This window comes from Aspergillus piperis, assembly GCF_003184755.1.
Source record: "Aspergillus piperis CBS 112811 unplaced genomic scaffold BO85scaffold_3, whole genome shotgun sequence".
Classification (NCBI taxonomy): Eukaryota; Fungi; Ascomycota; class Eurotiomycetes; order Eurotiales; family Aspergillaceae; genus Aspergillus; species Aspergillus piperis.
The window spans coordinates 112,672-132,947 of NW_020291593.1; the positions used below are offsets into that span (position 1 = coordinate 112,672).

At 47.1% G+C, this 20,276-nt stretch overlaps 7 protein-coding genes and 3 non-coding genes across 10 annotated transcripts; 6 read left to right on the top strand and 4 right to left on the bottom strand.

The window, feature by feature from the left end:
- Positions 1 to 1,112: 1,112 nt before the first annotated feature.
- Positions 1,113 to 1,184, bottom strand: BO85DRAFT_t64. Its single transcript has one exon. It is a non-coding gene; the product is annotated as a tRNA-Ala (tRNA).
- A 1,139-nt stretch (positions 1,185 to 2,323) lies between these two features.
- Positions 2,324 to 2,395, top strand: BO85DRAFT_t51. Its single transcript has one exon. It is a non-coding gene; the product is annotated as a tRNA-Ala (tRNA).
- Positions 2,396 to 2,621: 226 nt separating this feature from the next.
- Positions 2,622 to 2,693, top strand: BO85DRAFT_t52. Its single transcript has one exon. It is a non-coding gene; the product is annotated as a tRNA-Ala (tRNA).
- A 1,855-nt stretch (positions 2,694 to 4,548) lies between these two features.
- On the top strand, positions 4,549 to 5,599 carry BO85DRAFT_445938 (uncharacterized protein). The gene has a single exon (XM_025659383.1). The coding sequence runs from the start codon at positions 5,022 to 5,024 to the stop codon at positions 5,424 to 5,426; it is 405 nt and encodes a 134-aa protein (XP_025518700.1). The 5' UTR covers positions 4,549 to 5,021; the 3' UTR covers positions 5,427 to 5,599.
- A 663-nt stretch (positions 5,600 to 6,262) lies between these two features.
- BO85DRAFT_466230 (cytochrome P450 phenylacetate hydroxylase) lies at positions 6,263 to 8,037 on the bottom strand (the record flags this gene model as incomplete). Its single annotated transcript, XM_025662119.1, has 4 exons — positions 6,263 to 6,570; positions 6,636 to 6,754; positions 6,816 to 7,573; positions 7,669 to 8,037. The coding sequence occupies 4 exons, from the start codon at positions 8,035 to 8,037 to the stop codon at positions 6,263 to 6,265; spliced, it is 1,554 nt and encodes a 517-aa protein (XP_025518701.1).
- Positions 8,038 to 10,552: 2,515 nt separating this feature from the next.
- BO85DRAFT_456480 (uncharacterized protein) lies at positions 10,553 to 10,882 on the top strand (the record flags this gene model as incomplete). The annotated part of the gene is made up of 2 exons (XM_025661448.1): positions 10,553 to 10,580; positions 10,689 to 10,882. 2 exons carry the CDS (start codon positions 10,553 to 10,555, stop codon positions 10,880 to 10,882), a joined length of 222 nt encoding a protein of 73 aa, XP_025518702.1.
- Positions 10,883 to 11,381: 499 nt separating this feature from the next.
- BO85DRAFT_177285 (glycerol-3-phosphate dehydrogenase GUT2) lies at positions 11,382 to 14,320 on the top strand. The gene is made up of 5 exons (XM_025654330.1): positions 11,382 to 11,403; positions 11,503 to 12,069; positions 12,152 to 12,411; positions 12,482 to 13,810; positions 13,871 to 14,320. Exons 2-5 carry the CDS (start codon positions 11,630 to 11,632, stop codon positions 13,954 to 13,956), a joined length of 2,115 nt encoding a protein of 704 aa, XP_025518703.1. The 5' UTR covers positions 11,382 to 11,403; positions 11,503 to 11,629; the 3' UTR covers positions 13,957 to 14,320.
- A 323-nt stretch (positions 14,321 to 14,643) lies between these two features.
- BO85DRAFT_517034 (uncharacterized protein) lies at positions 14,644 to 16,465 on the top strand (the record flags this gene model as incomplete). Its single annotated transcript, XM_025664882.1, has 5 exons — positions 14,644 to 14,732; positions 14,784 to 14,797; positions 14,855 to 14,927; positions 14,987 to 15,666; positions 15,719 to 16,465. The coding sequence occupies 5 exons, from the start codon at positions 14,644 to 14,646 to the stop codon at positions 15,991 to 15,993; spliced, it is 1,131 nt and encodes a 376-aa protein (XP_025518704.1). The 3' UTR covers positions 15,994 to 16,465.
- Positions 16,466 to 18,768: 2,303 nt separating this feature from the next.
- BO85DRAFT_364912 (uncharacterized protein) lies at positions 18,769 to 19,062 on the bottom strand (the record flags this gene model as incomplete). The annotated part of the gene is made up of 1 exon (XM_025655718.1): positions 18,769 to 19,062. One exon carries the CDS (start codon positions 19,060 to 19,062, stop codon positions 18,769 to 18,771), a length of 294 nt encoding a protein of 97 aa, XP_025518705.1.
- On the bottom strand, positions 19,008 to 19,648 carry BO85DRAFT_177390 (uncharacterized protein). Its single transcript, XM_025654331.1, has one exon. It carries the CDS (start codon positions 19,512 to 19,514, stop codon positions 19,188 to 19,190), a length of 327 nt encoding a protein of 108 aa, XP_025518706.1. The 5' UTR covers positions 19,515 to 19,648; the 3' UTR covers positions 19,008 to 19,187.
- Positions 19,649 to 20,276: the final 628 nt, after the last annotated feature.

Below are 20,276 nucleotides of genomic sequence, written 5' to 3' on the forward strand. Positions count from 1 at the left end.
CACTGTGCACAATATATTGGCTCTTGGCTCGGGACATGCATAATATGCATCCACAGACGTCCTTTGGCAGGTAACCCAGTGCCTGTGGACGGGGTCAGACTCTCATTGGCTTAGCAGGTGAGCCGTTATTTGCATGGTCGAGTACAGCAACGGGGTCCACAGGAATATCAGTTACAAGGAAGCCGGGATGCCGCCTACATGGAATCACAAACTACGCGCTGGACGTCGTGGGTGTTCTTGGTCATCTCTGGCATTGTCTGAAGCGACGGTATTGGATGCAGAAAGTTCCATTTGTCGTAGCGAGCATCTGGCGCAGGATATGGGAAAGGTGGTTGCTTTCTGGTTGCAAAATGAGCCTCTCCTGGGGCTGCCGGAATATCGCGTAGGAGAAGAGTGCCTGAGGATAGGTTTATTGCCTTAAGGGGGCAGTTGTCCGTCAGGTCTAATCTGTCAGTGGACAGTTGGGGATGGCCCGCATATCAAGGGATGATACGGATATCTTTCTCGCATACTCCATGCCAGTTAATATTTCCGCTGTGACTGTTTCCTCTTCTGAGTGACAGGCAGGGGCTCTCTCCTTGACGGATAGGTTAAGCACGGGTAACGATCCAGGGAATTAGAAGGGCTTTGTCTATCAGTCTGGCGCCAAATATGGCTTCCAGTGGGCTACTTACATCAACGCCCAGTAGTTTGCTGGGAATCGCGCATGCGTTGTCGAGCTCGATTTAATAGAAAGGAGTCATCCATCTGGTCTCGGCAGAGGACAAGTCCGTTTCATCTCTCCGTGGGCCTACCGTAGAGACCGTTGTCATGTTTAGCTTACATCTGGCATGATACGGGTTTGTTCATTAAAAGTGTGCGAAGGCAAACAACATCAATTTTATTTTGGAGGTTTTGGTCTTGGGAATCCCGTTGACTTCCTCTTATATCCTTCGAATTATACCTACTCACCGAACTTGACCCCGCGTGGTTAGGATGGAATAACATATTACAATGGTGGTTTCCTGCAGCTGTTGGACTAAGTCATTGTACTTTGCAGTTTGGGTACGGATTCCAGTGCACTCTAAGAGTGGGGGGGAAAAGAAAAGAAAAGAAGAAATTAAAGCAAAAAATGGAGCTGCGGGGAATCGAACCCCGGACCTCTCCCATGCTAAGGGAATATTATACCACTAAACCACAGCCCCATAATTGGTTGTTTGTGGAATATATCTAAGAACTGAATCCTCTTGTTTGATTTTATGTGTACTCAACGATGTGTTGAGTGAGATGTTCGGGCTAAAGCAGGTACTGTGGGGTTGTGCTGCGGGTTCTGTTTTAGTCGGTGCTTTGGCCCTCCGGAGGACATTCAAAATATGCAGGTGTCACGAAGGATTGGAGTTGGACAGATTCTTAAAGCTCTCATCGATGTGTAGAACTCTTGCCACGGGCGACCATTGCTTTATTGCAGGCTCGAGAAAAACACGATGGCAGTCCCTTGTCTGCGATTACCAAGTGGGTCTACCAGCTTCCCAGCGTGTGAACAGCAACACCTGGTACTTGTGTCTATTCCTCTGCTAGGTGGCACCTTGTCATGATATCTGGAAATGGGGTAGTGTGGTCTAGGGATTTCTTCTTGCTCGGGGGTTTTTCTCGGTACCATGGAATACTTTTCTCCCATTTAAAGGGGACGGGCAGTATGATATGGTAACTCGTATCGTCCACTGTTGACACACGTAGTATATAAATATATACCTACGATGAACTTGCCAATACGTTATCGCCGACCAAACACCAATTTGATGTCACCCAAACCAACATCCCCAGAACCCGCCCAAGTGCGCGTCAGGAGTAGACGACCCAGTTACAGCAAACAAGCCAACCGCACGGCCATTTAATGGAAAGCCCGGACCTCAAGCCCAGGAGCTTGGGACGCGTATCATGTATAGATTCATCTAGGCAGACCTACTAGGTAGAGGTCCTCAAAGAGAGGCACCAGACCCTATCACACACATAACACTGCCAGCCAGAACTAGGTGGTGTGAATGTATAAAGGAAGTTAATAAGGTAGTTCTTGATTTCTAACGGTTAATTGCTTGAATACCCAACTGGCCACTTCCCGGAAACAATAGGAAACCGTGGCAGGAGACTGTACCATAAGACATCACCCGGTTTATCACATAAGCGACTAGGTAGTTGATGGGTGTTACTGATTGCAACCGAGACCATCCACGTGTCTGGGGTTGGGCTAAGGTTTGGAAGAATATTCATAGATATCAGTGATCTACCGCGATGCGTACAGATTGGTGGACTATATAGCCTTTGGTTTGACAAAGTACACTATAAAGGGGTTGTGGTTTAGTGGTATAATATTCCCTTAGCATGGGAGAGGTCCGGGGTTCGATTCCCCGCAACTCCATTTTTTGGTGTTTTTGATTATATTTTTTGGTGTTCCGTAATAATGTGGTATACGTGTTGAATGATATATGCACTGAGCATGTATATGAAATGATGGATAGATAGGATACAGCCCACCTAAGGTGATAATGATGTCTTGCGATTATAATCATTGCGGCATGCGTAACTTTCTGCAGCAGAATGAAATACCTCATATAACTAAAAAACAAGCTGAGTATGTATAAGATGGGGCTGTGGTTTAGTGGTATAATATTCCCTTAGCATGGGAGAGGTCCGGGGTTCGATTCCCCGCAGCTCCATTTTTGCCTTTTTTATTTTTATTTCCTTCTCGTTAATCAATCGGCAATGGGAATGTGACTCTCCATGTATAGTAATAGACGCATACACACGCCCTCATGAGTCCTCAACACTCGATGAAATTTTGCACGAAGGCACTGGAATAATGCTTCAATGACACCAAGCCCACACGTGTGTTCCTACACATCCATTGGGGCTTAAGAACCGTTAGATAGAAGTTGCTATTGGTGTCTTAATTGTATCTATCCATCGCCTGGCTCCAAGGTACACAGTCCCTGGTCACCAGTATACAAGATTCTCAGCCCCCCGTAGAAGAGGCAAACTCTATACCCTGGCTAATATTACGACACAGCTTAACAATAGGATATCAATCGATACACTTGCTGCTTGGATGATTCAAATAGGTCAGGACTGATAAAATGAATACGACACTTTCATACTTAGCATTGCCATGCCATCTGATGTACCCTTTAAATTTGCGATGTGATCGAAAGACATCGTGTTGGCTGGGGTCGGGGGGTAGGGGGTGACCAAGAGGTTGCGTCGCAGGACATTCCAGCTTGTTCTCACACGGGCAAACTACGGGGTGGTCTTAAATAAACCAAGTAGGTTCGACGCCTGCTGCTGCCATGTGCAGAGACTCTGTACGCAATGGGCGGGTAGGGCGGAGAAGGCAAGAAATGATGTTGTGTCTGCAATTGTATGGATTTGACTCCCTGCTGCCACGCCAATACACCCTCTGTCGGCATACATATCTCATGTAGCCTACCGTTTACAGGCAAGACAGTATAGCTACTCCTATGTCTTGACATACGCGGGCCGGCTCATTGCTGGTGACAATCCCAGCAAGATCCTATGGGTGTATGTATATACGAGTGATATAATATCTTCCCATAACCACTGAGTACCATCACGGAGCAATACTAGTCAGTTATTGTACAGCAAGGATAATTGTGGGAGGAGCTGCTGACGTTGTGAGCATGACCACCACCACAGTGACCTCGAAGGAATGTATTATCCGATGGTCCAACCATAAGTGCCGTTTGGTGTAGATTGACCAGTGACTACAGCAGGTGCTCGAATTAGAATGCGCTGGGGCCACCAGCAGCCGTGCAGGTAAAAGCCAACTAGGCCAAGATAGGCAATAGACTACTGCAACTAGGAAGGGATGGGGCAAAAGGTTAGCCACCGGTCACCCCCTCTTTTTACTCCACTTGGCCTGCCTTAAACATGATAATGATCATAATAATAATAATAATAGGTATCCTCGAGAGTCGATAAATACTTAATACTTACCTTGTTACGGTAACAGTAACAGCAGCAGCAGCAGTAGCAGCGGTAGTCAAGTTAATATAGTAACTTGCTTACAATGATTTACATTGTGGTACAGTGGTGAGTGGCACATACTAGTTAGCATTTTACGATATACCAGAGACTTTCAAGAGATACCATTTATCATATACATCATAGGTATGCTCTATTGGGGATAAGTTTTGGGTAGAGAACTAGTATCGACAATCTACCCGTAAACCCTACAACGCCGTGCCTCCTGGAGATTGGGCCATGCTCCCCCCTCTTTCCCCTAAAGGGGCTGTGTGCATGTCACTGGCGTCTTTGGGGCATTTGGCTACCCATATAGATATATATAATATACTAATATGTAAACGCCAGTCCCCCCCCCCCCAAAATAGTTCCCCGTTCTTTACGTCTGACTTGGCCCTGTGCGGACTGGGTGACCTGGAGGCTATGCTACAACACACTGGATGAAGAACCCGTTCCGTATCCCTTCCCATTCCATCACAACAATAACCCTACCATTCACCTCAGATATCTCATCGGTTGTCATCTGACATAGATCTGGATCCACCGGCTTGGATCTACCCTCATATCCTTGGGTAGGTCCCTTTGCTAGTGGGGTGGCCTTGCGTGACCCTCCTGTTTCGCAAGAATGAGACCGAAGTGGATTATTATGGTGTGATGGCCTTAACCTTTTCATATATAATGAACTTCCACACCAATTTTCCATCACATCTGCTAGCTCTTCTCACGCTCTCCCCCCACTCGAACAGGAAGTCACTCAATGCTAACCAAAAAGAAAAAGCATTATCGGCAGTAGTAACCATTCTCATTCACGGAACAAGAGGCCGACTAGCAACCCTCAAATATCACTATTCGAAGCGCATTCGATTACCCCATATTTGGTGACATGTCATCGGGACAACAGTCCCTAGTCCTGTTTTGAGTTACTCCACAGCCCATATATACAAAGTTCTTCCACCTTGTCCCCAACGCCATCCCCTTCTGTGGCCTCTTTGTGAGGACCGGTCAATATGGCAACTGAATGGTCGCTTGACTTCTGCCTTGCTTGTGACCGTCAGACCCTAGGGGAACCATATTGCTCCCAAGCCTGCAGGCTGGCTGAGCTGGACGCCGTCTCGAAGGAGGCGACAGCACCTCATGCGATCGTGTGTCCACAACCAACTAGGGCCCCCAGCCAAGCTGGGCGTTCTGTGACCGGATCCCTCGCAACAATGGGAACGGCGCCAGCGGGATCACCTGGTTCCCAATACCCCAAAAGGGTACTATCGCCATCTTCTTCGCAGACATCACTGTCGTCGGTCAAGAGCAGCTCATCACGGTCCCTCGTGGTAGCAAGTCAATTCAAAAACGAGTTACGGGATTATGCATGCAGCTTCGACCACGTCCGTGACTTGAAAAGACGTTTCGCATCTTAGCGCCGTATGATTACAGCCCTCATAGACATCTATTCCCGAGATCTATTCTCCATGGGCACCATTGTATCAAAGCATTGGTGGCTATTGTGGACAAAACCCACGGACCCCTCGCACTTCAACAGCCTAATCCAGTATCACCTCCCATTCCCAAGAGAACCGTTCATTGATTGTCATATCTTTTTTGTTACGAGAGCTATATACCCAGCATTAATTATACCATCAGGTCTTCCTGGGCAACATGCATACCCAAATAAGCCTGCAGTGTGGCATTCGGCGTGAGGAAGCACAGAAATCAGTCAGGCATTGAAAGGAAGGGAAGGTAGTGGGAGAGGGAATAAGCAATGACGGGCAAGGGGTGGGATGGGCCAGAGGAGGAAAGTACATAGGGGAGACAGTGATGGAAAGTAAGTGGGACCAGAAATGAAAGTCATACAATAGCATCAAGGTGCCGATCCGCGGCAGATCGGAGCAGAAGCCCGGTTTTATGTCCTTCAATTGCAACTATCGTAAGCTGTCATCGCATGCGTATGGCGACGACACCAAGCATAATCTGCGATAACTCCAACAGGAGTATTGCTAAGCTACAACCCTACATGGTCCACAATTCGGAGGAATTGAAGGAAATGCCCGGACATAGGGGATCGCTATAGAATAATCAAGCCCGACTGATGTTCCTAGCATCTCCACTGAGGTGAGCATTCTCCCCTTCGTAGTGTACCGAGGTTCAGAGGCACAAGCTAATTACTATACCCAGCTTCCGTCCAGTATAAAGATCATACACAACATCAGTTCTTCGCTTCACCCTCCCAATACAGACCGTAAATCAGATTTGCCAATTACCGGCCCAGTGCTGTAGCGAGTGCTTTTTCATCTCTTGGAACGAATCGAACCTTATACTTTTGGGGGATTGCCACGAGACTTGTAGGGTCTGAATTGCCCCGAACAGGATGCCAGTCAGTCTCACCAAGTGGCTCGATTCGGAAACCATTTAGTGTGCGCATGAAGACAAGATAAAGTTCACGGTTCGCGAGTAGTGAGCCAGCGCACATGCGATAGCCCATGCCATAGGTGAAAAGAGGAGCGTCTGGTTGCTCGAGCCATCTTTCAGGCCGGAACTCCTCGGGGTCGCTCCAGACTTCGGGGTCTACGTGATGATGCATTAGCCGATAATTGCAAGGTATTACGATCTTTCATCGAGCGACAACTTACCCATGTTGCAGGCCCAGGAGTTCAAGAAGAATACTGTGCCCTTAGGGATCACTATTCCATTGTACACCACGTCTCTAATCGAAGTCCGGGGAAGCGCGAGACGAAGGACTGTAAAATACCTGTATATAACCACTTAGCGTACCGAACCTCTGAGCTTGGGGTCCAGTTCTCAAGCTGTACCTTAGGCATTCTCTAACCAGGGCTGCAACGTAGGCACATTTCTGATCATCCATGGGGTCACACAAGGGCTGGTCATGCCCATACATATCTTGTATCGCGTTTGCGGCCTTCTCCTGGATATCAGGCCGCTGGGAAAGAAGGCCAATACTCCAAGCCACAAGGGTCGTGACTGTGTCGAGACCTCCAGAAAGCATGGTCAAGCTGATTGATATGAGCTCTTCGGAGTTCAGTTTTGCCTCTTTGTCGAGAATAACGTTTGCCTGGATGCATGGTTTATGAATGCCTTTCTCCATGCGGTCATCCAAGTCTCGGTTTAGAGCGGTGAGATACCGATCACGTCGATCCCTCATTTCTTTGGCAACTTTTGAGTTGCTATTGAAGGGGTTCAGTCGTAAAAGAGGAATGTAGTCCTGCAGGTTGCCAGTGGTGCTTCTGAACTTGCTGATCTCTTCCTCGACGTGGGTGATCTCGGCAAATAGGTCTTCTTCTTGAGAGGCCACACGTACGCCCCAATTGAGAGTCAAGGACAAACTCAAGCTTAGACGCTGGATCATTGGCATAGGATCCACTGGTTTTTCGCCACCATTGCCATACCTGTAGAGCTCATCCACGAAAGATCTGGACTCGACATCTAGGTGCGAGATGTATGATTCTACAGAAGGACGATTGAGGGCTGAAGCGGCACCTTTTCTGCGTCTCTTAAGTGACTCACTATATGGGGAAGTCCCGATTGTTGTGCCAGCAGTATTTGATACAATCTGATGCATGATTGTGAGCTATAATCCACTGACAAAGGAAAGAAATGGAAGCAACGATAGAGAAAGCCTAGGGAAGCATGCTGCCTGGAGCTTACCTTGTGGAAAGTATAGAATTCCGGTCTTGAACTCAGAGCTTGTGCATTGTGTCCAAAAAGAACCTTTGCCGCCGCCGCCGAATTCACGACAACAACTGGGATATTTCCCAGCTGGATTTGATAAACGGGCCCGTGCGTTTTAGACCATATGCGATATTGTTCGGCGGCATTTTTTCGAATTTGAGCAAGGTTTCCGATCAGAGGAAGACCACGGGGGCCTTTAAGACCAGGTACTCGGGCGGAAGCTCGAATAAATTCGTTGATGATAATATAGACTATTGGGACAATGAAGGCGGTTGCGGCCAATGACTGCAACGGAGATTCGAGAATGCTTTGCTGTAGGAATGAAAGAACCGCGGCGATGGCCATGATGGACGAAATGTGATTTTGCTTCTTGATATAGTAGCCAAGTAGGTAAGGAAGATGTTAAGCTGACGCTGGGCAAGTCGACTGAATATAACGCAGCATCATATGCCTTGGTGCACGTGTGATACGTCCCGGAGTCGCCATCCCTCCCCTCTCACAGGAAGGAACATTTCCGTCACCAGGAAGTGAGGGACATTGGTAGCTAACTTAATTCTACCCCAGGTTCCGGTGTCCAAAAACCTGGGGCTGGGAGTCAAGGGAGGAGTGGAAGCAACCGAGAAGATTCCGCAGCCGGAACGTTTCCGCTTCTCAAGGTCAATACAGTCGATATACTCTATATCCCTTGGGACATGGACCTCGGTTGCTGTCATGGTAGTTTAGGCATAGATCTGGCCTTCCTTTGTACCAACTGCGGTAGATGTTTACTAGTAGTTATTACTTAACTTTGATATCGGAGGTTGGCCGTGATTATACTTGTCCATATAAAGCAGAATGTACCGCCACGCAGTGGGCGGCCTAGCATTGCCAAGCCATTGTTTTGTCGATTTAAGTCTTGTACAAGTTCATTTCAGAACATGAGAGGACAGTGTTTTGACTGAATATACTACTACTCCTTATCAATTGTAGGTTTGAGGATATGAATTAGTATATCTTCCTTCTCTTCTTCCCTCACCCCTTTCTTCACTTTTCTTTCCCTACTCTCATTGGCTGCCTTCTTCTCTAATGCTCGCATCTATTTGTCTCTATCTCCACAAGAATTGGACATCATTTTTTTTTGTCCACAACATTTCAAAGGTGTATTTCTGGACAAGAAACATCGTCTTATCTGATGCCAAGAAAAAAAAGAAGAAGAAAAAACAAGGGAAAAAAGTATAGGTCGATATGAGTACGGTCATGTGCTTCAGAAGAAAGGAGAACTTAACTGGATTACTGGATTACTGGATGATTGATGGTGTGGCTTTAAGTACGGAGTTGCTACTGACCGATGAAGAAGGGACAGGGTCTATTGAAGACTAGATTGCATGAGTCCTCCTTGGCAGCGGGAGTTATTTGCGGAGACAAAAATAAATGCAGTGGGTGTGAGATATCTAGTAGTCTACTACTACTAGTCTATTTACTTTCTACTTATGCACAGACAAATGCGACGGCCTTTGACCCACTCTCCAAGCCGATCGGGAAAATCAGGTGGATGTTTGGGTTGGTAAACTGGCTGACCGGTCGCATTGAATCACTGCGCGCTCCACCAAAAGAATAGGAAGAGGTATAGCGGAGCGGAGGATTCTATCATGATCGACACGAAAAGCTGGATGGAAGGGGAAGCATGGTCACAGTACAAAACTGATCTAGTCGGGTGCGGAGTTTAGACACTGTCAAGGACTGGGAAGGTTGACGTAGGGCGGTGGGACTCGCACTCGCATAGCAGGTGAAATATATCTAGTTTATGTACACCCCCAACCAAGAAATCAAGTCCCGCTTGCTTCCATGGAAAAGCGAGGGAAGCGCATTCATCTCCAAGGTGCCTACTTACCCGAGCGCATCCACCAAAATATTAGGGATTACGCCATTCAGGTGGGGAGTGTGTGACCACCGGCGACGCTCTACTAATCTATGCCCAGTTGTTCACAGTACATCAATCGAAAAAAGTATACTTGATTACATAATATTCCAATGTTACTACAAAGTCCTTTAGATAACTATCAAATTATGTTATTTCAAAGTATGTTATGAGTATATGTACAGTACAGTATGTATTCAGTCTATACCCGCTCAGGGTCTGGGCTGGGCTGGGCAAGTGGAGTAAATGAACCCCGACAAACAAGGACACTTAACCCTTTCTTTGTTGACTGCTGTACTTAGACAACGATGAATGATCATTATCATTCACTCCTTCACTCCCCCTTTCCTGTCTTAGTATTGTAGAAAGCATCGCATAAAGAGAAACACTGTATAGATAATAAGCCAAGTAAGCAGTTAGCACAACCAAATCTTATATGCGGTTGATTGATATTGTCCTTCTCCCATACTTTCGTTTTGCAATACGATGCAATAACTAGCAGGTAGTATGTATATATGCTGTTGTGTTATGTGGCACCTACTGTATGTATTGTACACATATAAAAGTTGAGATCCAACCAGGGATGATCATTGTGCCAGCACAGAAAACTTTAGACAGGTCTAGGTATCCTAGAATAGACAGAAGATCCGCAATGAAAACGTGGATAGGTCGCGTGATTTCCAAAAACACTAGTTTGACTTACCTAGATAGGTAGTCCGCACTGCGAATGATTGTACTAATCCTGATCCCCCGTTCCTAGGTAGGTTGCTCCATTAGTAACCCCAGGCCAATTCCTTTCTTCTTTCCTATTCTTTTCATTTCTGCTTTTACCTTTAAAAAAGAGTATTCATTGTATATATCTTTCTGTGCAATAAGTGAATAAACAAGAAATCAATAAACGATCTAGAATTAAATTCTAAAAGAATCAACTGATAGCTACTCCGCCCTCCGCAATTTCAGACTATGGAGAAGAGGGAAGGTAAAAAGGGGAGTAGGTCAACTAAGGGGAGGAGGGGGGGAAGGAGGATAAAGAAAGAAATAGGAACAAGGTGGATGTTGACAATAGTAAGGACTATCTAGATAGGGTAAAACCTGATAGACCGCGAGTCTGGAAGCCATAAAAAGACCCAAGTGGATCGGTTCCTTTCCCCCCAAGGGAACATTTACAGAAGAGACAAAATCTTTTCTGGTCACATGCGGTTCCGGAGTTCGGGCGCGGCAGGCAAATCAGTGATCAGGCCCATCCACGCCCGGGGCTGCCGAGATGCTGATTGGTGGGACATTCCTGATTGACGCTGCGACACCGTCATAGCGACCCGCCCCCATTATTTTCTCCTTCCAATCCAGCTCCTTCCCGGATTGAGCTCATGACGCAGCCTCCCCCAAATTCCAGAAGGTGGAAGGTTACCCGGCCCTGAATTAGGCCTGTAGAGTATGTAAATACTAATTCATTCCCATTCCTTTCCCCCGTACAAGAAACCATTCGAACTTGGCAGCTGATCCGGCATTCCTACATCCCTCGCATCCTTAACCTCGCCCTCTCCTCTCTCTTCTTTACTCTCCTCCTCGTTCCTCACGAAATCCCATTCCCATTCCCCATTCCTCCTCTCATCTCGTACCTGCCTCATTGCCTTCCTCTTCATACGTACGTCAGTATATACGTATAGTATTCTAATCCGTTTCTTTCCTCCCCTTCTCCGATTCTACACTTACCACTTTTCCTCGGGCAAGTGTCCCGTGTTTCTCTTTTCTATCTCTCTTTTGCCCTTTACCCCCCCAATTGACACTCACAAGTCAAAAATTTTCCGTGGAAGGTATGCCGCTCCAATTCTCCGCCTACCTTGTTGCGTATCGGTTACACCGCAGTTCTCGAGACCATATCCGGCTGACTTTTTGTGTGCGCGTGTGTGCAGAGCTTTTTTTGAGTATAGAACATACAGCGCGCGCTATAGGGAACCCACCCTCTAGTACCATCAATTCACCAATTCGCTCTAGCTCGCCAGATCCTATTTTCTCTGAACATTCGACCCCCTGGGTACAATGGCCTCCCGCCAGTCTCGTAGGATTCTGCGACCTCTGCTCTATACATCGCTGGCGGCTGCCACAGGAGCCGGAGTTCTCTACATCTCCTATCGTCCCCGCAATATCCCTGGTTCAGAAGCCCCCGCGGTTCCGCCGCCGGGCTATCATGAAGGCAAGCTCGTGCCTCCGAGCTTTCCCAATATCAAATCCCGCCTCGAGCAAATCCAAGACTTAAAGCGCTCTTCCGGTGGAGACAACTCAGAAGAGTATGATCTGCTTGTCATTGGCGGTGGTGCCACTGGATCGGGAATTGCCCTTGATGCTGCCACACGAGGGTTGAAGGTTGCCATTGTTGAGCGGGACGACTTCAGCGCTGGAACAAGCAGCAAGAGCACAAAACTCGTTCACGGTGGTGTTCGTTACCTGGAAAAGGCTGTTTGGGAGTTGGATTACAACCAGTGAGTTTTTTTCCCCGTCCCTCTCCAATCTCTTGTTTGCGTGTCGACCGTGATATACTGAATGCCTCTCGTTCTACCTTAGGTACAAGCTAGTCAAGGAGGCTCTGAGGGAGCGAAAGTATTTTTTGAACACAGCCCCTCATCTGTCTAGCTGGCTTCCTATCATGGTCCCGCTACAGAAATGGTGGCAGGCACCCTATTTCTGGGCGGGAACAAAGTTCTATGACTACTTGGCTGGGTCTGAAGGCATCGAAAGCTCCTACTTCCTCACCAAGAGCAAGGCCATCGATGCCTTCCCTATGTTAAGAAAGGACAACCTGTTTGGAGCCATGGTATACTATGGTATGCAATCTCTTTACCCCACCCTACCCCCGTCATTTAGATGACCCCTCGTTAACGGTGCGTCTACTAGATGGTGCCCACAACGACTCTCGAATGAATGTTTCGCTGGCGATGACAGCTGCGTTGTACGGAGCCACTGTTGTCAATCACATGCAAGTTACTGGCCTGGAAAAGGACTCCTCTGGGAAGCTGAACGGCGCTCGTGTCAAGGATCTTATCCCCGGAAGAGATGGACAAGAGGCGGAGGAGTTCACGATCAAGGCAAAAGGTATCATAAACGCAACTGGCCCCTTTACCGACTCGATCAGAAATATGGATGAACCCGGCATCAAGGAGATCGTAGCCCCTAGCTCAGGTGTTCATGTGATCTTACCTGGCTATTACAGCCCTTCAAATATGGGCCTTATTGACCCATCCACGTCGGACGGCCGTGTGATTTTCTTCCTTCCCTGGCAAGGGAACACCATTGCTGGTACAACGGATCAGCCGACCGAGATCACCCCTCAGCCCCAGCCTTCTGAGAAGGATATCAATTGGATCATCTCCGAAGTCCGCAATTACTTGGCTCCAGACATCAATATTGAGCGGAGTGATGTCCTTGCTGCCTGGGCTGGAATTCGTCCGTTGGTGCGTGACCCTAAGGTAAAGAGTTCCGAGGCTCTGGTCCGCAACCATCTCATTACTGTCTCCCCCTCCGGACTCCTGACCTGTGCTGGTGGCAAGTGGACCACTTACCGGCAGATGGCTGAAGAGGCGGTGGATGAGGCCATCAATGTATTCGGCCTGAAGCCTCGCGGTGTAACCGGCGCTCCGGATATCAGTGGTGTTGGCGGCAGTGGCTTGGTCTCCGACGGTGCTGTCCTTGACGGATCTTGCCAAACCCACCAGGTCCGCTTGATTGGTGCCCACGGCTTCTCCAAAACCCTTTTCATCAACCTCATCCAGCATTTCGGACTCGAGGTGGATGTGGCTAAGCATCTAACGGAATCATATGGTGACCGAGCCTGGCAGGTTGCGGCTTTGTCTTCCCCCACAAATGCTCGCTTCCCTGTCCGCGGCCAACGCATCTCCAGGCTATACCCCTTCGTTGATGGTGAAATCAGGTATGCTGTGCGCCACGAATATGCACAGACTGCCACCGATGTCATTGCTCGCAGAACCCGGCTGGCATTTTTGAACGCCGAAGCAGCCCTCGAAGCCCTTCCTAACATCATCGATCTCATGGGTGAGGAGCTTAAGTGGGATAAGAACCGGAAAGAATCTGAATGGAAGGAAAGCGTCCAGTTTCTATCTTCTATGGGTCTGCCAAAGGCTTTCCTGAGCATGACGCGAGAGGATGTCGAGGGGGGTAGAGTAAAGGATCTGGATATCGCACAAAGAAAGGCCTTTGCTCGGTCCGGTGAGTAAGCCCTGCGCTAGAACAGCTCATTCGCGACAGACCTGACTAATGAACTTTTAGATCCCCCAGCGGATGTGCTCAGTAGTGACATTCCCTCGTCAGATTCCAACAAGCTGATACACCCCGAGTCCCCGGCAAACAAATAGAAGTGTCATGAGCTATAGAGTGTTGCCTTATGTATAAATATTTTCGATGTATTACTTTGATTTCATAATGTATGATGGGTCTGGTTAAAGATTTTCCTCGTGTAATTTTCTCTCAACCAAAGTGATGATATGTCTCGGCTTCTCTATACCTAAGAATGGCGCCGACGGGCAATACTATAATGTATGTACTCGGCCTGCCTTGGAGTAAGTGGGATCATATAGTGAAATAATCTGAAACATGTCAGATAGGGGAGACATATACCATCTAGGCCTAAGGCTCCAGCTGCGTTATGGTCAAGCCATGAGCACTCAATGCATGTGGTGGTGAACTATCAACAACAGAAGGAAACAGATCGGGCAAGTTCATGAATGCGGACTGGTCGTGGAAGGAACGCCTGCTCGACAAGTTTATTTCTATCCACTTTTCTCAGGGAATGAGCCTTCTTCTACCCTAAATTGCAATAGTGCTTAAAGGTTCAGATTTCCTGCAACGAACGTACGATTTTTGAACGTCGTTTGAGGCTTTCGCCAGGGTATTACATATTCACCTCTTTGTCACAGTCCATACTGTACACTCACCGAATCATGACATGACACGCTTTTCAGAGGCGTTCCGGGGTTGCGACCTCATGGCCGTGTGAGAATAGCCTAGAATTCTGGAAGGCAGAGAGCGACCGTCCTACTAGAATGTCCCAGCCACACAGTAACTGTGAGGGAGAGGATCTTGTTGGAGACGAGACCGGGCTGGAGGTGAAGTACAAGACATTGACTTGGTGGTGAGTGCGCTGGCGGTCTCTGAGAACTACTAGGAGCTAATTAACCTCCAGGCAGGCTGGAATGCGTGAGTAATCTCGGGTTGAAACATGCATGTTACAACATGGAGTCCTGAAGATACCAGTCATGATAGCAGAGACCATCTCTCTTGGAATTCTGGCTCTCCCCAAAGTGCTAGCTACATTGGATCTTTTCCCGTACGGGTTCCTTAGCCGAGAAACTAGCCATTATTCCTGCACAAGCTAACTTTCCGCAGTGGAATTGCCGTTATCATTGGCGTCGGGGTACTGACGACCTACACAGGACTAGTCATTGGGGAGTTCAAGCGTCGCTATGCTCAGGCACATAGCATGGCTGATGCCGGAAGCATACTGTGGGGAAGGACTGGTTTCGAAATCCTGGGCGCTGCTCAGCTTATCTTCTTCACATTCATAATGGCTAGCCATATACTGACCTTCTCTATCATGGTGAGCGTTCTCACCGGCTACTCGGGCTGTATAGTTATATTTTCCGTGGCTGGAGGATTGCTTTCAATCGTCTTCACCATTCCACGACGTCTCGAAAGCCTGTCATTTCTATCTTCAATCAGCTTTGCTAGTGTCCTCGGAGTAGTTTTGGTTAGCATGGTTGGAGCATCTAAGACAAGCCCTATCCAGACATCATTACCGCCTACTTTTCACGACATAATGGTTGCAATTGCAAACGCTGTGTTTGCGTATGCTGGATATGTTGCCTTCTTTGCCTTCTTTTCAGAGCTCCGGGATGTGAAGGACTACCCAAGGGCACTAGCGTTATTGCAAGTGAGTGAGATGACGCTCTACACAGTGACAGCTATCGTACTATATGTATTGGGTGGAAGGGATATTGCTTCCCCGTCCCTCAATTCAGTCAGTCCACTCTTTCAAGAAGATAGCATATGGTATCGCAATCCCAACGGTAGGCAGCCCAACCAAAGCCGTGCTCCCTTGTCGTTCAACTGATCGCATAGGTCAGATCGTGATAGCAGGTGTCGTCAACGCCCATGTCGCGGTGAAATCAATATACTTGCGGATATTTCACGGCAGGAATGCCATGCACTCACGTTCCTTCGGTGCAATATCCCTGGGTCGCTGTATGCGCGACGCTATGGTTTTTGGCCTGGGTAGTAGCGGAAAGCATACCGGTTTTCAACGATATCTTGGGGCTTACGGTAAGTTCTTGGGACAAATGGGAAATACCTTAATGTACTTGGGAGGCCTCTCAGTTGGAAACAGACAATCCTGATAGGCTTCAATTGCTTGGGAAACTAGGTCAATCAGTCACGGCAAGGCCAGAAGCATGCCGCCTTGCATCGGAACAAGATAAGGAAGGTATTGGAAGCCGTGTATCTTATTCATAAAGTGCCGGACTATGAAGGGTAGCGCCGGGCAAGCGTGCAAACATCATTCCAGTCTGCTAGGACCGAGACTAGACTTGTGTGCCTGCGATTACCTTTCCACATTACCAGGTTCATACTTGCTTCTACCCGTTTGCCCCTTTAGTAAACATTTATTGTTAGGCCCACTCAGAGGATCTTGGTGGTGCCTTTCCTGCCTAGCAGTAAATTGCTCAGGGACTTTCTGCTGGCAAAGCTATCGTGTCTGCACCTACGTACTCGACATGTCCGGGACATACCCATGATTCGTTCTGCAGGGTTAGGCGGCTTATTCTTCAACGATTGACGTGGGCGCATAGCATGTATATAGGTAGATATTGCTAGATAATATCATAAGTGGGCTCCATAGCACGTATGGTAGGCAGATATTTATAGCTAGTTTCTCTCGCGCGTAGGGCCCTGGCTACGTTAGCTATGGTGCCTGAGCCAGTACTACCGGCATTGTTGACAATTAAGAGCGAACACATACACTAGGTACATTTTGCTTGTATCACCATTCATTTAGCCGCTGAGGATGCAACCACCCACATGTGATACCCAGGTACTACACCCAGCTAGTTGCTGTAGTTGGTAGCCGCTCGGGACCTAATAGGACCAGCGAGTAGTAGCTCTTATTCAATCAAGGAGAGCAAGAGGCACTTCCGGTACTACGCAATACCAGGTTGCTAGTAGGTGCAATCTACTAAGGTACAGACTAATTTATACTGTTAGCCAGTTACTCGTAAGTAACCGGATCGCGGAAATCCACTGGTGCCCATTCACCCACTAACAAGGCCTGCGGAACCCTGTCCGCGCGGGAGCCCGATTTGGATGCAACCTGGACAGCGGGAGTTCCTCGATTCGTTTAGATTTTATTTATATTTTTGGTTTAATTTTATTTCTTTTGTTCAATTTACGGCCAATTTCTTTTAATTCTTTTCCCAGTTGGCCGCTTTCCCCCCTCTCCCCGCCCCCACTTACCGGGGGTGGTATAGTGTATAACTGTAGTGTGTGGTACTTGACCGGGGGGAAGAGGGGGCGGGCGCCAAGGGAAACCCAAAACCCGCCCCAGAGGAGGTCATGGGCTGAATTTGAGTGAGGGAAAAGGGAAAAACCTGAAAGAGTTTGGAGGGGCCGTCATCATTACCAGTTAAGTAGTTTAAAAGCAATTAATTGTTGCATAGTATTCTCTGTGTTCATCAACTTTCCACCTTCGATTCTACTTCTAGTCATGCTTATATTTCGTTACCAGGTCTCGCTATGTAATATTCACCCATACTTCTAAGTTTAGAACATTTATTAGTACAAAGTATGTTCTACATGACTACCTTACTACTACTGTACCTACAAATTTGTATATAAGTTTCCTTTAGCAAACCATTGGCGCTCAGGTGCAGTAGTGAGGGCTTTTCGTGCTTATGGCCTCGTGCAGAACTACAGCGGATCTAAGGTGTAGCTGCATGGCTATCGTACGCGGGAGCCTCTTAGTGTCATGTTAACAAAGGTACGTAAAGTAAACTAACTGCCCTCCGGAAGAGTCCGTTTCCCAACGACAAATCTCTTTTTCCGCTTTCCGAGTCAAGACTTGGTGGTGGTAAAAGTGCAGACGTGCCTTGCTTTTATTTCTATTCCTTCCCCCCTCACCCAAACTCCTTTCCTCATCCTCCTTCCCCCCCAGGAGTAAGCTTTTAAATGTACACCCAGAAGTAGCCTGGGAATGGCTACTCCATTTCAGAAAGATGCCCTATGTGCTGGTCCCCGGCGCAGCTCACCGTGTTAGAATTCAGAACAGCACCACTTGCTGGTGGTTATGTACGTGAGAAAACACGTCAGCCGAGGGACCTAGAAGTCCCCGTAGGGGTAAGTGCGGGGCACGGACAGGAGAGGGTCCAGGTCAGTGATGATCTCTCCCTGAGTTGTGATGATGAAACAATTTATTTTAGAAATGATCCCATAGCTTGTTCAATAAGCAGCAGATCGAAGAGCGGAAGAGGAAAAAAAAAGGAAAGAAAGAAAGAAAGACATGATAAAGTCGGAGCAGAAAAACAGTGACAATTGGAAAAAGAGAGAGATAAAACAAAAGATAAATCTGTTCCATAGAAACCACACAGGAGATAGGCAAGAAATGAAATACGCAACGTAAATGAGCATGAAATGCCAATGTTTGAAACTGGCAATTTTCGACAGTTCGGTCGTCTTTGACGGATACAGTCGAGACGGCTATACCCGTGTGCTCGTCCGCTCGGGTATCGGACCAACCAGCTCGGCCTTGGGGATCAGAATGCATAGTCAATCAATCGAACCCCGACAGAATGACTGGACATTAAAACTGTGACTGGAACTGCCCCGAATCACGGATTTCAGAGGGCTCAAGATGCATATGTTGCGGCCATCGAGGTTCACTCCATCGCCCTCCTGTCACATCTCAGTTTCTTGTTTGTCTTAGGAGACGACGAGGTCGTTGACGGGGAATTGCTGAGCGCTTTGCTTCTGAGCGCAAGATTATCTGCTTGATTCGACTGTCAAGCTCAATGATGGCTTGGCGCCCACAATTCTCTCTCTCTCTCTCCCTCCCTCCCTCGGAGCCTTGAGCCTGAAGGTGGTGTAGGCATAGGAACGGCTATTTGACGAGCGCACTACAGTCACTAACTCTTGCTTCCGTTGGTGGCCTCGTCTGCGCGATAATGGTTCCAAAACTGCTCCACGGCTCTTTTACACGCAGGCTCCTTTTTATAGCGTAATATGAAGTAGTTGAACAAGGCGAATTCTTTTTGATTGAGCACGTATTCCGGCTCAGCCTTGATACGTTCCCATAGACCCTTGACGGAACCATCGAGTATAGCCATCGTAGCAGCGTCAGGACCAGACTCCGAGTCTCTGGCGCGGGCTAAGGCATTTTGCACTTCGGCAGAGGATGGAGGTTTTGCTGTTCCAGCCATTTGGGGTAATTGCACTTGGAGTTTCGAGGCAGATATTCGATCTCTTTGGTTTGTTTTTTTGTTGAAGGATGTGTAGGAAAACGAAGACAGAAGAATCCCGCGGGTATTGCAGAATGCTGGATTGCTCAGGGAGGACAAGCCAGTTTAATGAATGAAGAAGAAAGGGGTAGAAATAGAATGATCCCTGAGCTTCTCATCAAAATTTTTTCTGGCGGACTGTCTTTGGCAAGCTCCGACCTTCCCCATTTAACATCGTCTAGGTGGAGTAGGGGGTTTGCTGGGTAATCGTGGATCGAGTCTCTAACAAGGGAGAATAATACTAATGATTCAATCATAGTAAGAATAGCCAAATAGACTAATACATTTAGAGTAATTCTATGAACATGGAATATTATATTAATGTTGTTAAATGAATGGACGTGCTGGCGCCGGGGGAACATCCATGTTTGCATATGTGTTTCCAGTTTTACTTTTAATACTACAGGGTTTCTTTCTCTTTTTTCTCTTCTTTTTTTTTTTCCTTTTTCCCTTTTTTCCCCCCAATTATTTTATTATTTAATTTTCTATTTTTAAAAAAAAAAAAAAAAAAAAAAAAAAAAAACCCAAAAAAACTTTTTCTTTTTCCTTTTCCGTTTTCCCGTTTTTCTCTTTTCTTTTTTTCCTCATCAATATTTTTTATTTTTAATCATCATCCTCATTTATTTGATTTTATTTTATTTTGCTATCTACTACCTTTCCTTTCTTATTCTTTTTCTCCCCACCTTCTTTTATTCCTTTCGGGCCAATTTTCCCATACTACTTACACAGTAAGTATTAACTACTAAAGCCTCTTAGTCTTCCATCCTTTACTATTATTGTCTTCTTCTGATGCGTCCTTCTTCCATATTCCCATGCCCATTTTACCGCTTTTTTCTCCTTCCCTTCAAATTTTCAAACCATTGGATGGACTCTTTATGGATTGCGTCTGTTATGCAGGAGTGCCACTTCTGAAAAGTGATTAGTACTGATCGACTTGTGTCCATTTCAGCTTATCGGATTTGGTTAAAATTAATAGATCTGATCTGTTCCGAGTCCTCGTGCCTTGTGAAAGAGCCGAGGAGAAAAGAAACCAGAGAAAAAAAAATGAAAATGAAAAATATCCTATCGCGCAAAGATATCCGTTGATGTACTTATTTCCGGAAGTCGTCTGGAGCACGTCGAACACCAGTGTATGT